Source organism: Parasteatoda tepidariorum, chromosome 9, assembly GCF_043381705.1.
Source record: "Parasteatoda tepidariorum isolate YZ-2023 chromosome 9, CAS_Ptep_4.0, whole genome shotgun sequence".
NCBI classification, from domain to species: Eukaryota; Metazoa; Arthropoda; class Arachnida; order Araneae; family Theridiidae; genus Parasteatoda; species Parasteatoda tepidariorum.
Genome location: NC_092212.1, coordinates 27,932,171 through 27,948,530, shown reverse-complemented (window position 1 = coordinate 27,948,530; position 16,360 = coordinate 27,932,171). Strand labels below are relative to the sequence as shown.

Here is a 16,360-nt window from a genome sequence, read left to right as displayed (position 1 = left end):
TGGCTTTTAAGTCTGGTTTTATTTAATTGCAACTTGATTCTGATTTTGTACGAATGCTTTTCTGAATCACCCGTCCCCAAGGGGTTAAAGCAGTTCGACCTTATTTTACTCTTTACGAATACCAGTTCAAATGAAAGGGATTTAATACCAATTTTTTTACTTTCCTGTATTACATTTAGGCCTTGGGTCATGGTATTCAAAATCATTTTAAATCAAATAATAAGAAGATAAAACATGAAATTTCCGAACATATTTAAATACTTGAGAAACATCTTGAGTCAAGAAATTGGAAGTACTGCAGTTATAACTCATAGTAAATAAACGTATATCTTCATAAATTACTATAAAACAGCACAATTTTATTTATTTATTTTTCAAGTTGTTATGAAGTAAAAATTACACTCGTGGTTGTTGACAGAATTTCTTCAAAATTCGTATTCGCCTTAAACCAAAGAAAAGGGCTATCAAGCTTTCAATATATGCCCTTAAATTAATCAGATATGGGGACCGTCTGAATATTACCTAAGCATAGTTTTAGTAATTTTGGTTTACCCTTCCTCTTGTTAACAGAAATAAGAAAATTAGAATTCGCCTCTCATGCTCATGTCAGAAAGTGGGAACATGACCTTCCTGTTATTTGATTTGACTTTAAATATAGCAATCTGATTTTGAAAATTTTAGAATTAAAATTAATTAAAAGATATAGTTTCACTTTATACGAAATTTAAATTTTAACTTATTTTCTGAAATGTGGAAACTCTTTCGAGAAATTTTTTTTTTCAACTTCCTCCTTCCCCAAACCTTCATTTCAAATTTAAATTTTACGCAGTATATAAAATTTTTTTTTCACAAATTTTTTTGTAATATTTCTTTTTTAAATTGAAAATAACAGGATCATAATGATCATTTATCGTAGACATAGTCAGAAAACATACATAGTCAGAAAAAATAAGCAAATCGGAAATCCTTAGCTCTTTTAGTTGCTTTTATAATCTTTAAACAACTCCACAGTGGTACACGCAAGTAAATCAAAATATTGTTGATTATTTAGAATATATTTTTCATTTTTAATTAAATACATTTAGATTTATTTTCGTTGTTTCAGGGGTTAATCCTTTTTTTAAAAAAATGGGTACATTTGTACGAGGTTAAATAAAATATTAAGTTGTTAAAGAGCATTTTCTACATATTGGGAAAGAAAATCAGTCCTAGAATTAAGTAAAATAAGTATAAGTATATATAGTATGTAATAATTATATTAAGTATTATAATTATATTATAGTATATATAGTCTAAAGAACTGGGGCTTAGGATATATAAATATTCTCATCCAATTTAATGGTTATATGATTAAGGTGTCTAACTGGGTAAAAAGTCGCATTTTTGGCGACTTTTATTTTTTATTATTATCCATATTTAATCTTTAGTTCATTAGCTTTCCAAAGTACTTTAAAAATTTTATCTCCGATTACTAGAAATGAATTTACAGTTTATCTGTATGCAGAGATGCCAACTGCTCCGGACACGCCAAAATAATTAAAAAAACGGTAAAGAATTAAAAGTAAATTTTGGAAATATTTGACTATATTTGCTTGCTTCTTGAAAGGTATAGCATGAAGTAAGTGTAAGAAGTGGTGAATTACATAAGCCTAGGAATTATTTAGAAATAGTGGTGGATAAAAATCTACTAAATTGAATTTATTAAACCAAACATCATAATTGATAAACTACCACTTTAAAATATATATATACTGTCCGGAGCAAGTTGGCATCTCTGCCTATGCTGTCAGACGAAAACGTAACCGGAAGAAAACTCACTAAAACGAAGTTAAAATGATTTTTTGGTTTACTTTTAAGTATTTGAAAAAATTATAGATTTAAGATAAATAAAATCCATTTTAAGAAATTAGTTTTTGAGTAACTATTATTTTTTGTTGACAGAATTAACTTAAGCTTAACAATGGAAAATATTTTTTTACAAAACGGAGCAAGTTGGCATCTCTTTGGAATGTATTTTTAATCAATAATAAAACTGCCACTAATATGTTAATACAATAATGCTTTGTAAAATTATTGAACATGAATAATCAAGAGTAAAAATTTCATCAAATAGTTGCTTGTTAAAGTCTGGGTGGCAACAAATTTTAATTAATTTTATTATTGTAAACGTTTCAGTAAAAATCTATTTAAATTGCTTTAACTGTAGGATTAACAACAGTTACGAGAATCTTCGATAGTAAAAACAATTATTAATCCAACGAAAAATACCATTGAATGATGAAATGAATCTCTATAGAAATAAAAGTATTTTTCTTATAATTTCTTTTTACAAAATTGTTTTTAAAATGGAAAGAGAATGTTTTTGATCAAATGGAGCTAAATAGGAAAAAAAAAAATTCTGGTATCTAGAGATGGTTGTCAATATCAAATTTAAGTAAAAACTATTGGATTTTTTATATATCAAAAGATTATCACAAATAGGCTATCAATAAGATTATTCAAATTTAAGTAAAAACTATAGAATTTTTTATTTATCAAAAGATTATCACAAATAGGCTATCAATAAGATTATTAACACTAGAAAGACTGAAACTTAGTATATACCTATATTGCCCAAAAGCAGTCAAAATGACTGGATTGCAAAAGAATAACTAATGTGTAAAGAAATTTGCTTAAAATTAATTTTTAATATTTTTTTACATTATTTACAGTTATATAACAAGTTATTAGTAAATATTAACAATAAAAAATTATATGTTGTACAAAATTCCAAGAAATTGTGCCATTATATGCATCATTGTTTTTCTAATTGAAATTAAAAGCAGCCAAAATGATTTCCTTAGGCAAGCTAGTGTTAAATAGNCTTTCTTCTACTAAACTTTTTGTCATTCCGTCACAGCAAATAGATGTTAATAACTGCTAGCCAACCTGAGGTTAATTTTCCAAATTCACATTTTACATTGCTTACACATTATACTAAAAGTATAAAATAGTTCAGAAAAATAATAGCTGCAAAATTCGCAGAAACTACCAGTTCTAAGCGGCATGCCAAAAGCTTGGTTGCCAAAATGTCATTCCGTCACGCAAATAAAAAGTTCGTAAAATTAAAAGTAAAAAAGATAGAAAATCCTGTTTTTTTAGTTTATGAAGCGCATTATGCCAATAATAATGATATGCATGAGAAAAAAAATATTTTATTTGAAATTAGATGCATAGAAACTTCAATTAATTGTTATTTTGCAAGTCAAAATGTCATTCCGTCACATATGGAATTGCCCATCTTGATATCGGAGAGAATAGGTTAATGTAGGCAAATGGAACATTCCTGTTATTTGTAATTAAAAAAATCTGTCTAATATTTGCAGATTGGTAAAACTGTGTACACTTTCATGTGTAGTTACAAGATTTAACACTGGAAGCAGTAAATTAAAAAGCAATGTATTGATGGAGGAAAAGAAATTTCCTAATTTCTGGAAGTTGCAAATTAAAAAGCAATGTATTTATGGAGGAAAAGAAATTTCCTAATTTTTCAGTTTTTACTCATCGTTAACTATTTTTACTCATCGTTCTTGACAATAGAACACATATTAATAAATATGCATAAATATGCATATTTAAATAGTCATTTTTGATATACTTTTTTTTAAATTAACAGATAATGAGCTTGAAAGAAAAATGACAACCTGTGTTCCTGTCAAAACTATAATGATTCATTATTGCGACATGTAAAATATTCTTTACTGTGCGACATGTAAAATATTCATGTCAATGTTATAAGAGAGGATTCTGTTCTTTTTCAAAAATTCCATTTTAACTCTATGAAGCAAAATTTTTATTAAACATATTTTTCATACTTTTTTTCTTTATTTTGTATTAATTTAGTTCAAAATAACTGAAAAATATTATGCAACAAATTTTTTGTTGCATGTAATGCAACAAATTATTTGTTGCATTTATACAAATACTTGACCTTACGCAATTCATGCTCGTGGATTTTAAATCTGAAATTAGTTTTGTTCGGAATGCTACAAATTTTTTTAAAATGATGTTTGTTCTTTCAGTTTATTTTTCGATCTCTTAATTTTTGCTTGCATGTTCAAATTTACAAAAACTTATAACGAACATGCACGTTATATAAATATCGACATAGTTATGACACTTTTCTTGCCGGGGTGCGATATATGTATATATATATATATATATATATATGGTTGTCAATATCGAATCTAAGTAAAAACTATAATTTGGATTTTTTAATATCAAAAGATTATCAAATAGATTATATCAAATAGGATATCAAAAAGATTATTAACACTAGAAAGACTGAAACTATATTGCCCAAAAGCAGTCAAAATGACTGGATTGTAAAAGAATAACTAATGAGTAAAGAAATTTGTTTAAAATTAATTTTTAATATTTTTTATAATGTTTACAATTATATAGCAAGTTATTAGTAAATATTAACAATAAAAAAATTTATATGTTGTACAAAATTCTAAGAAATTGTGATATTATATACATCATTGTTTTTTTAATTGAAATTAAAAGCAGTCAAAATGATTTCCTTAGGCAATCTAGTGTTAAATGGAACATATTGAATAAGCTATCAAAAAGATTACCAAATAGACTATATTGAATAGGCTATCAATAGGATTATCACATAGACTATAATGAATAGGCAATCAATCAGATTACCAAATAGACTATATTCAATAAGCTATCAATAAGATTATCATACACACTATAATGAATCGGTTATCATCCCGATTATCAAATGTTTTTTATAAAATATTATATAAAAAAGGTTATTTTAAGAGATACTCAGGGGATTCTGTTTTTCTATCAAGAGAAGTAAACATTTAAAATTTAACAAACTGTTAGTATATAAAAGTTAAACAAATTTAAAGATTCATAATGTAAAATATTTCATCTTTAATATTATATTATATTCAATTCAAATGAAAATAGATCCACTTGAAATATATTAAGAACAAAAAAATTAACTTAGAATCACATTTTTAAAGAGTTTAAATATAATAAATTTTTATTTATGTAAGCAATTTAACAATTATTTTGCTGATACATTAATAAATATGTAGGTAAATTATAAAATGGTTCATTTATAATTATGCTAATAATGTGACAAATCATACTATGATACGTTCATAGTTAAATGAATTGTTCGATACATTATGATACGTTTGGGTCTAAATCAATAAATATATATGTTATAAAATATTTCATTCATGATTATATCTATAATTTAGAAAATTACATTAAAATACATACATGATTATGTTAATAATTTGACAAATTATGCTATGATATGTTTTTAATTAAGTAAACAGTTTGATTCATTCAAGCATAATACAAGTACAATTGAATTCAGACTAATAATTTAAAAAGTAATGTAATATTATAGAAAGTAAAAGCATTTAATTATCAAATTTATTTAGGAAAAGTTTTAAATATTTTGTTAGAATTCCAAATATTTCAGCAATTATTAAATGATTGAAATGCTCAAAGATTATGTTAGGTTAAAAAGTTTCAACATGATAAAATAATAACAAATAACCACAAATAAACACATTGGTTTAGTTCACAATATATTATAATCTTAACGTAAAATTCTAACTCACCTGGTTTGCAATGAGATAAAGTATTTTCAGAAAACCAAAGTCCTTAAAAGTAGAGAGTAAAAATAATTTTCAGTGAGCCACAACTCCATAGTAATAAAATAATTTAGCCCCAAACCACTTTCGAAAAATTAAATGTTAAGTAATATAGATAATTTATGTTAAATATTCTTCAGTATAGTAAACGTGCATCTATTGTAAGCGAACAATACACTTGAAAAATCTTCAAACGATTTCCAGAAAAACATTGGAAAGATATTATGAAAGAGTTATTTTTAGATCGTCTGCTAAAAACAATTATCTTGTTTAGTAAGAATTAAAAGAAAATTAATGAAGTGGAGGTAAACCACTTGCCTTAATTAAGTGTATTGAAGTCTATCCTTGTCAATGCGACCACTAATGTGATTAAGAGAAAGAAGAAAAAAACTGAAAAAAGACCGAGGAAAAAATTTCTAAAAAAAATCTAAATAAGTTAGTCGGAATTAAAAAAAGAAGCCAAAAGATTCGAAGGTCAAGTATAGTAAGAAGTTATCAAGGCTGGGGCAGTTGTCTTTGACGGGAAGAATTGAAGTGAAGAGATGGAAAAGGCGCGTAAAGGCAAGCACAAAAAGTGCCACCTCCAATCATTCCAATGGATTAGGCGAACAAATGGGCGACATGGGCCTTAATAGAATTTTCGAATTTAATAAACCTCCTCTTCCTTCTATATTAGAAACTGAAAATGAAGATTTTGGGTACTCGATTCAATTACCGTCGCCGCGTGCATTATAATTCGGCTTGATTTATTGAATTTATTACGGGCAGAGAGAGTGAGAGGTGAGGTAGGGTTGGAGTGAAAAGGAGAGGACTTACCGGAATGGTCCGGTAGCGCCCTCGCCGCTGCGCCCTCGAGGCCGTAAAGGGCCGCAAAGTCATCGCACTTCCTCTTGTCCGTCCGGTCTTCACCGGTCAGTAGTCTTTGGTCATCGGCCATCTTGCCTATGCCTCTTCTATATGGGGCTTGATGGGAGAGACACGATTCACAACACAGTTGAAACTGACGGCCTAACCAAAAGTGACTAATGAAGTTACCGCTACGAATACGGCCTTATAAGGATCACCTGTCTAGTACGGATCCTCCAATACCCTCCGCATGCCCGGGTCGTCTTTCGGGGGGACGCCCCCCTCTCTCGCCATTGGCTGGATCGGGATGGTGACGGGGTGTGGTCGGTCTCGCTGATGCGGAATATCGTCTCTAGCTCCTCCCATATTCATCTAAAGATGAGAGGAGAATTGATGCAATAACTCACTTTCCTAAGAAAAGAGATCCAAGAAGATTCGGTCATTTCTCCTAAAACCAGGTCATTGAGATGGGAAGGGGATAATTGCGTAGATATAAACAAACTTTGGAGATTCTCCTTTAAGAAGAAGGGAGGGAAAAAAAAAATCTCTCCAATAAAATAAAACGCAAGAGGAGAGAATGACATGCCAAAAAGAGTGGAGGGAGACATGAGGGGATGGGGGGTGGAGCGCAAAAAAGTGATAAGTAAATAAAGGATGATGGTCCCCGTAATGCGCACTACTCAGGGCAAACAAAAGAAGACGTTTTCCCCAGCTAAAATGATTATAACGTAAATTTAGCGTCTAAATTACGTTCGCGGATTGCGAAATTCAATCAGCAAGGCGAGGCGGGCGTATTGGGAAGGTAGGCTTGCGGACGGGGCGGACGAAACAGAACATTTGAAGGGACTGAGCCCGACGGACACCTTGGAAAAGAGACCTCCTTACCACTATCTAGGGACGACCACTGAAAAATACTTTTTTTTTCCTTCCTTTCTTCTGATCGCTTTCGGGGAGATCCTGAATTCTTTTTCTCCTGTTTCAAATTTCTGAATCGTGCGTCTTGCTGTCACTCATGAGGAATTCCCTCTGTGAACGACCAACTGTCTGGAGTTGAAAGACGTCCAGTCACCTCTGGTAAATCCGGAAGAGATAGGTGAGTAAGAACAAGGTGAACTTTTCTTTTTTTGGAATGGCAGTGGTTCCCTAACTGTGTATTCTGATAGGTGGTAGTTGGGTCCCAATTACGTTGCTCTTTAGCAAAGTTTTCTTAATTGTATTTATATCATGGCAAAAGTTGAAGCTGAGTGGCTGATTACGAAAAAAATTGTTAAAAGAAAATGATGGTAACAAACTTATTTAACGATATCGTAACAGAATTTATTTCCTAGTACTTCTTAATTCTAAGATGGTAACAGAGTTGCTTCATTATTTGCATTTCTTTAAGAGACGAAGGGCATCAATGTCCTCCGGAATGGAAAAGCATAGAAACAAAATTGCGTCTGGAACTGAGACTTGATTGTTTGAAACCTTTTATTGTGGTAGATAAAAGAAGAAAATATCTCTTTAATTATTACACTACCTTCACACTGTAATTTAGGATTCGTTAATCTCATCGTATATGATCGTATATGTTGAGAGCCTAGATATACCAAGACGGAAAAGGGCAAAAACTACTACGGCAGGCATTTCATTCTAGCATATTTTTTTCTCTCCAGAAACATTAAATTTCTCTAACCTACGAGTTTTTTTTTTCAATTATGGAATACATACAAAACTGCTTCTATCCGTGGAAAAAGCAGATTTTGTTAAATAGTTTGAAGAAGAAAATAAATTTACTCCTCTTGAAAATAAGTTAAAACTGAAATGGTTTTACTACCAGCTTTGCTAGTTACCAGCTTTACTTTTTAAAAGTTGGTCTTATCCGTCTCGCTTTCACGCATATATGATGCAGTAACTCATTTTATGCATGATCTCATATTGCATCTCAGGGATGTCACAGGTGATTATATAATGGTTAAAAGTTGTACAGAGATGCTAACTTGCTCCTGACAGCAAATATATATTTTAAAGTGGTAGATTATCAATTGTAATTCTTGGTTTAATAAATTCAATTTAGTAGATTTTCATCCACCACTATTTCTAAATAATTTGAAGGCTTATATAATTCACCACTATAGAGTACTAGAGTTATACCTTTTAAAAAGCGAGCAAAAATAGTCAAATATTTGCTAAATTTACTCTGTAATTATTTGCCGTTTTCTAAATTATATTGTCGTGTCCAAATATTGTTGGACAAACAACGCGTTGGTGACAGCGATCACAGAGTGTAAAATTAAGAAAAGACATGTACTTAAGCTCTTTGCTGTTCAAAAAATAATGGTTGTTAAAAGGTGATGAACGCTTAGAAGCAAATAGTTTTATATTTTTAATGATTTGTAATATTTTTAGAATAAGCGTTGCTAGTTTGGCAGAACTGCAATGGAAAGCGTTAATTTTACTGTCATTAGATTAACCTTGTGTATCTATACATATGTTCGGGCAAATCCGTGGCTAAAATTATGTGGAAAACAGGCAATTCATGTTTCTTTCTCTTTCCTATTTTAAATATTTTTTTTTCTCAAATAAATATTTATTTTCTAAAATTATTTATTGTCAACTTCTTTAAGTTATCCAGTATAATATTACCTTGCGCACATCCATTTTCGGGTCCATCCTCGGTAACTAACAAATCAAACGCACTTCAGTAATACAGCAAGATACAAAACTCCCCTAGTTACGCTCTTAGCTCAATTTACGCTTTTGTTTTCATTTCTTTGCAATCTGGCAATCTCGTTATGAAAATATTTTAAATCATTCTGGAAAGATTTCCCGTTCATGTAAGTTCATTTGAATTCGCTGCTCGCTTTATAGATTTCATTTCATGTTTTATTCCGTTTTTTTCTTTATATTTTCTTTTCTTTTTTTACGTGATATTTTTACTTATTGTGTTCTATTTTATTTGTTGTAATTTTTTTGTAAAATTTTTTGAGTGCTTCTCACGCTTCTGTATTGATATATTTTGCTTTGGCTATATTGATGCAATATTGGAAAGCACTCTTTTTTGAGGATATAATCGTGTGAGCTGATGAAAAGATTATATCTTTTATTTTCCGGATTTGTTAAAAAAAATTTTTTTTTAATTTATTGTCCTTTTTTCCGGTTTTTTGTTATTTTTATTATTATTTTTCTCTTTTTTTTCCCCTTGTTTTCTTTACAAAATTTAGTTATTAGTTTCAATTTAATTTAGTTGTATTTTGACACTTAAGCTTCAATACGACCTTGATATATAGATAACTTTACATGTATAACTTTAATATTTTTTAGCAGAAAAAATATTTTTTTTATAAAGTCTAATTTGATTTTTATATCATTAGGCATTCAATCGATCAAACCAAACATATCAATCCATCGATCGAAAAAAATCGATGTTAATTAACAGCTTAGAGGTAGAAGCACTGATTGAAATGGTTAAGTACACATCTTACAACTGATATAAAATAATTGAATTACATTTGAATGAAAAAAAAATTGTTTTAAATAATATGTTGTTCCATTGAATGCCAAAACTTTTGCAGTCTGTCAAGTTACTTTTGACATAAAGATGAAAACTGATAGCATATTTTTTGTTTAGTTTAGACGCAAAAAGACAATTGTGCTAGCAAAGATATGTTAAGAACGTAATAAGTATAATTATATGTTTATTTGATATCATGAATTTTTGAAATATTTTTTAAAATTAAAGTGACAGACTCATTAAAAATTATGAACAAAGTTTAAGCCCTTATCCTCCGTTACTCATATCATAAAGGTAATTTTGCATCATTATTTTACGTTGTACAAATGTTGTAATGGTGAGAATGTAAATTTCTTAATCAATTAATAATTGATAATTAATAAATTACGGGAAAAATACAAATAAATTAAACATTTTACGTTTGATAACTAACCCTTTGCTCTCTGATGTCACCTCTAAGGCGCCATCAAAAGTCGAAAATTAATGTTTTTATATCCTAATAATTAGTAACCACATTTTTTAAAAGAAAATCGAAAAATTATATTAAGCAGGTAAAGTACTCGGAATTCAGAGTTAACCCTTTGGGGACGGGTGATTCAGAAAAGCATTCGTACAAAATCAGAATCAAGTCGTAATTAAATAAAAAAAGGTAACTTAAATGTAGTCGTTGCTAATTTGACAGACTTACTTTGCTTTTACTTTAATTATTGTTAGTTTAAACATATATATAATCAATGTTAATTCAAAGTATAACTAAATAGTTTTATTTTGAACAAAGGATTGGTGAATTAAATAAATCAAACAATTATTACTCCGCCCACAAATAAACTGCTAAAGAAATACTTTGATTACCAGTTTTATATTTTTAACCTGATTGATACGGTTTTATGCTGTCACGTATTTGTGACAGTCGGCCCCAAAGGGTTAAATAACCTCATATGTAATACTTTAGCATTTAACATACAATATTATCCTGCAAAACTTAGTCAGAATTTTTCCATAGAAAAATGTGTGAGATAAACTTTAATCATTTAATATATTTGTAACCACCACTACATATTATTTTGAAAGAAAACATATGTGCATAAGAATTGTGATCTACAGTCATGGGTGAAAGCCCTTATATAGCAAGACGGAAAAGAGAAAAACGTGGTACGTAAAACATTTCATTCCAGCATTTTTTTGGAAAAAAATGAAATATCTGTAACTATCAAGATTTCTTTTATAATTCTGGCATATATATAAAACTGCTTCTTTTCCAAGATAAAGTAGATATTGTTGAAAAATTTAAAAAAAAGAATAAGTAAACTCCTCCCCAAAACTAGCTATAACTGAAATGGTTTTACTACCAGCCATTCCTCTTTTCCGTCTCGCTTTCAACCCTGCCTACAGTATTTATAAATCAAGAGGTATGCAAAAAATTGCATTACCGGCAATTTAATATATAACTAAAGAGCATCTTCAGGGGTATTTGTGAATCAAAAAATATCATCTAAAGTGGTTATATCAATATGTGCATGTTTAATGTAACTGAATTGTTTCTGTTTTAACTTTAATTTTTACATAATTAATCAAATTTAGTTTTCATTATGCTTGCGTGATATTTTTTTTTCAATTTAGATAGTGGCAAAATAAAATAAGGCAAAGTATTATTAGCCCCGTCTTCTAATAAATCTTTAATGAAATAGTTCTTACTTTTCTTCTATTGTAGCCATTGTTGCCTGATTGTAGCCATTCTTAAATTATGCAATTAAGCTCTTTCTGCAATTAAACAAATCTGCAATTAAGCTCTACAGTTAAGTTTATAAGGAAATGTTAAGTTTATAAGGAAATGTTAAGTTTATAAGGACCAATAAGGAAAGCGTAAAAAAATATCGCGTTCATTTTTTAAAAAAAATTTATTTATTTATTTTATGATCCTTAGAATAGGTATTAGCAAGTTCCCACAGCGTTTAAACTAAAGAAAAAGAAAAAGTGACTTTTAACCCTTTCAAAGGAAGTGGTTAAAAGTCACTTGGTTAAAAGTCATAAGTAGGGCAGTTTTTTTTCCTGCTATAATATAATTTTTTTATAATAATATTAACTACTAAAGCTGAATTAGTTTTTATCTCTTATACAATGCGACTTTTAATCAGTCAATTTTTTTAATTCGAAAAATGTAAAGAAGAACTTCAATACTTATTCACTTGATGAAGTATTTCATTCATTCACTTCAGGAAGTACTTCATTCACTCGCGTACGATGACTACAATTCTCTTAGCGTTTCTCGACTAAATTTTTTCATTAAAAATTTCTGTCCCGCTAAGGATTATAATGTGTAATAAGCACATACATTCACAACAAAAAATGCTTATTGTTAAAAACGGTGAATAAAACAAGAATCTACATTTTCTACCAGGAAAACCTTGTTTATTTAAATTGCTACTGAAGGATTAAGTGTGCTGCATTTAAATTTGTAATACAGTTTAAATAATTCAACTAAGTTTACAAAACATTTTGATTGTTAAATAACATAAATTTCATTCGTCAATTATTTGTTACACGTCAACACTAACCCACACTACCTTAGAAATAACATTCTTTGTTTTTGTTTTTTATTTCCAGTACTGGAGTTACATAATTTCTTGCACGTAAATTTCCAATAAATTTTAGCAAATTATGTAAAATGCTCTTTCAGATTCAACTCTAACTTTTCACATCTCATAATGGATATTAAATATTTTTTATTGATTTTTGCGCTTTAATATAATATTATATTGCGTTATTTATTATAATGGTGTGTTCAGGTTTCGTCTGATATTTTAAACTTTGACTTAAAAATAAATTAAATTTCCATTTAAAATTTAAAATAATTCTTACGTACCCTGGCCAGCGTCCTCAAGAAACTAAAAAACGGGTAGTAAAATTTTGACGCTGATACTTGAAAATTAAATGCTTTATCTTTATAAATTAATATTCTTAGAGTAGGGAACCGACTCAGATATTATTTTATTTAAATAAGTAATAGCATGTATTTTTTTTTAAATAGGTAAAGAGGTGAGCTTTCGAATCTTTTTTTAGAAATCTTGTAACTAGCTTTTCATTTTTTTGAGAACCCTGGTCACTTTACTTTTACGTAAAAAAAAGTATAAACACCTAGTAATTAGATTAAAGTATTAATTTTTCTTCCCTTTTGAAAAAAAAAAAATCTTGGGAACATTAATTATTTTTATGGCTTTTAATTTATAAATTAATGATAATTTTATGTTTTATTTGAAATTATAATATTCTAGTAAATAATTCAAAAATAATAAATTAATAATTAGAATTTAAATTTAGCTTAAAAAAATAATAATTAAATATGCAAGAAATGGGCATTTTTTTTACTTCGTCAGTACATTATTTTAAATAGAAAGAATTAATAATGCATGTTTTTAGAAATATTAAACAATTTATATTTTTCCGTAAAATATATTTTGACTTTTTCCAGTTGCATAATGTATTTATTTCATAAATAAAGTTTTTAAATAGTAAAAAAATTCGCTTTTACACTGTTTATTTGTTTTGTTTTTATATTGGAAAAAAAGGAACTTGATTTAAAAATTGTTTGAAAAATAACGATTATTTAGTGTATTATAATCTTAATTACCCTTTGGTTTTCGACTTTTTTGCTTCACTCTTTAAACTATTCTAATTCCGTGAAGTATCTTCTTATGTGGATCGGAAATTGTACCTTTTCTCTGTGTGGGCTGCTAAAAAATAAATAAATAAATAAAACTATTAAAAACAGTATAATGTCGAGAAACTTCTTCAAGATGAGAAAGTTCAGTTTAAAAGGCAGCACGCTTCGGGACTGGGCTCATGCGCACCAAAAAAATTAATAAATGTTCATAATTTTCGTATCAACAAGCTTTGGATCTATATATATTTACTTAGTGAAAATGCAATATTCTGGTAGCTACAAACAAAATAGCAAAGTTGCCAACAGTTCCGGATTCGACAAAATACATTAAAAAGCGAAGGAGAACTGCAAACTAAAATCTGCAAATTTTCGAAAAATTTTGTCAATTTTTTAAAAGGTCATAACTGCAGTCGTGTCATTTGGCTGGAGTGCCTGAGGTGACCCTTTATCCCTTCATCATGAGGTGAGGATAGTTGAGGTAGTATGCCATCTGGCCCTTGTAGACTAGAAATAAAAATAAGAATTATTATGCGGGCACATTACAAAAGTGAATATCATCAGAGATGATGCTGATTGTACATATATAAAAATAAATATGAATAGATGAATAGTAATAAATAAAAATACATAAGTATAATTCCCCTAATAATAAGTATAATGAAGTTCGTCAGTATAACAAAAACATGTCTCACCTATACATCCCTTCTCATAATGCTTATTCATCATTCCAAAGCTTAGTCTAGTTAATAATGCCATTCAAATCAAGTTGATTTTTGTCAACGCTTTAAATATATTTAGATTCTCTTTTATAGTACTTTCGTATCGAATATCGCCATATAAAATATCACTATATACGTTCCATTGCGATAAAACTCAAATGGTCAGTGTTGCATCACATATAAAAAAGTGTGCAAGTGGCCTCAGGGAAGCGTTTTCTATGAGATTCTCATAGTTAAAGATAGAAGCATTACAGTCCAACGCCTTGTAGTATAGGTTCATTTGTAATAGTAGTGATTAAAGTGGTCTATCTTTAGGCCCAAGTGGGTCAAATCTACAATCGAGTGGTTTATTATATATGCTTTTGAATTATTTAAAAGTAGTGGTGAGTAAAAATCCTATAAATCGAAATTACTAAAGCATTATTTATACATTAAAAGATTACCATTCGAAAATATTTATCTTTTGTCCGGAGCAAGTTGGCATCTCAGAAATAATAATATAAAATTTATATTAGTGTTACAACCATTCTTTAATTTTTTTCAGGGGCATATGAACTCAACAGCAGTTAGCGTTATTTTCCCATCATTGCTAAGTAATTATATAACCGTTCCGTTTACCTTTCGCAATCACATTTAATATTAATGAAAACAGCATCTTTATTAAAAAAATAAATAGTTAAATAAATAAAAAGAATCAGTAGCACATTTGTTAATAAACCAACCATCTTTACATAACTTATAAATAATTTCAAAACTGTTTATATATTTTAAAAGTATTAAAATAATTTGGTCGATGTTTTGTAAATGTCTTGCTTTATTCAATATAAATTCTGACAATGAAATTATTTAGTTACCAATTTTTTCATTTTCGTGAAAAAAAAAAGTTTAACTTTGCATTTTGATATCTTCATATTTAGAACTAAATGGCTGCCACTGAAAAATTTTCAAATTTAGTTTCCACTTAACACATTACTAATGTCTTTTTTTCCCATTAAGTTCCTTCGTTTAAATTTTGTTATTATTATTATTATTTTTTGTATTTACGAATAATTGAAAGCGTCTATTTTTTTCGAATTCCTTTCCAATTCAAAATTTTTTTCATACAAGAGTGAACCTGTACAGACCTGCCATGTGCGCTTGAAACGGCAAAAAAGTGGTGACTGCTCGTGAGTTGGAAAATAGTAAAAATCCATTAAAATTTTCAGCTTTCATAGCATATTATTTTATCAGTTTACTAATGCATGTAGATGCAAGTAATATTTTCGCTTTAAATAAATATATTTACTTTCCAACGTAAGTCACGGTAGCACTTACAATTTAATGATTAAATAGAGTAAATAAAATAAAATAAATTTCTGCCATTTACTACTATATTATTACGCGGCCGTGGCAACCCAGACCTCATACTCAAATAAGTACTCTGGATGATTTTTTTTAAATGTGTACGTCCTTAGATTAATAGCGGTAGTCACTGGTATAACGAATTTTTAACAGTAGACAAATCATATAGCCCCTTATCTCCACTCTTAACTTTAAAAAAAAAAGAAGTGAAGGAAAGTGCTTCCAAAACTCTAAAAAGTGGTAATTAACAATAAACAATAATTAGTAAAAACTGAACAAATTTAAAGTGTCAGTTTATCATTAAAAAAGAATGTTTGGAAGTTTTTTGATCTAAAATTATATTTTTCCAAATGTTAATATATATTGATAATCGTATTGAATAGTTTAATTGAGGAATATTAATGAAATAAAATTCAACCAATTTTTTTTTCTGTTTACCTCATAATACTGAAATGCTTCAAAATTTTATTACACCTCTGACCCTTACACTGTAATGAAACTTGATACCTGAGCTTTCACTGTAGCTGTACTAAATCAAATCTGGAATTGTTTTTGGTAATTTTATGAAAATAGTTAAACAAATACATTCTATTTTATATATATATATAGAGTGCCTGAGGTGACCCTT

At 28.5% G+C, this 16,360-nt stretch overlaps 1 protein-coding gene and 1 long non-coding RNA gene across 3 annotated transcripts in view; one reads left to right on the top strand and one right to left on the bottom strand.

Annotated features, from left to right (window-relative positions):
- The window catches only part of LOC107446479 (homeobox protein unc-42-like), an 89,488-nt gene extending 82,724 nt beyond the window's left edge, over nucleotides 1-6,764 (bottom strand). The window contains exon 1 of one of the 2 annotated variants that reach the window (XM_071185179.1): nucleotides 6,489-6,764. In XM_071185179.1, coding sequence (XP_071041280.1) covers nucleotides 6,489-6,609 — 121 coding nt within the window. In that variant the 5' untranslated portion in view covers nucleotides 6,610-6,764. Of the gene's footprint in view, nucleotides 1-5,639; nucleotides 6,209-6,488 lie in introns of those variants that run through there. The other variant, XM_043054190.2, reaches the window with a different exon arrangement.
- Nucleotides 6,727-16,360, top strand: part of LOC139426401 (uncharacterized) — a 57,505-nt gene continuing 47,871 nt past the window's right edge. The window contains exon 1 of the long non-coding RNA XR_011637673.1: nucleotides 6,727-7,611. This is a non-coding gene — a long non-coding RNA (uncharacterized lncRNA). The remainder of the gene's footprint in view (nucleotides 7,612-16,360) is intronic.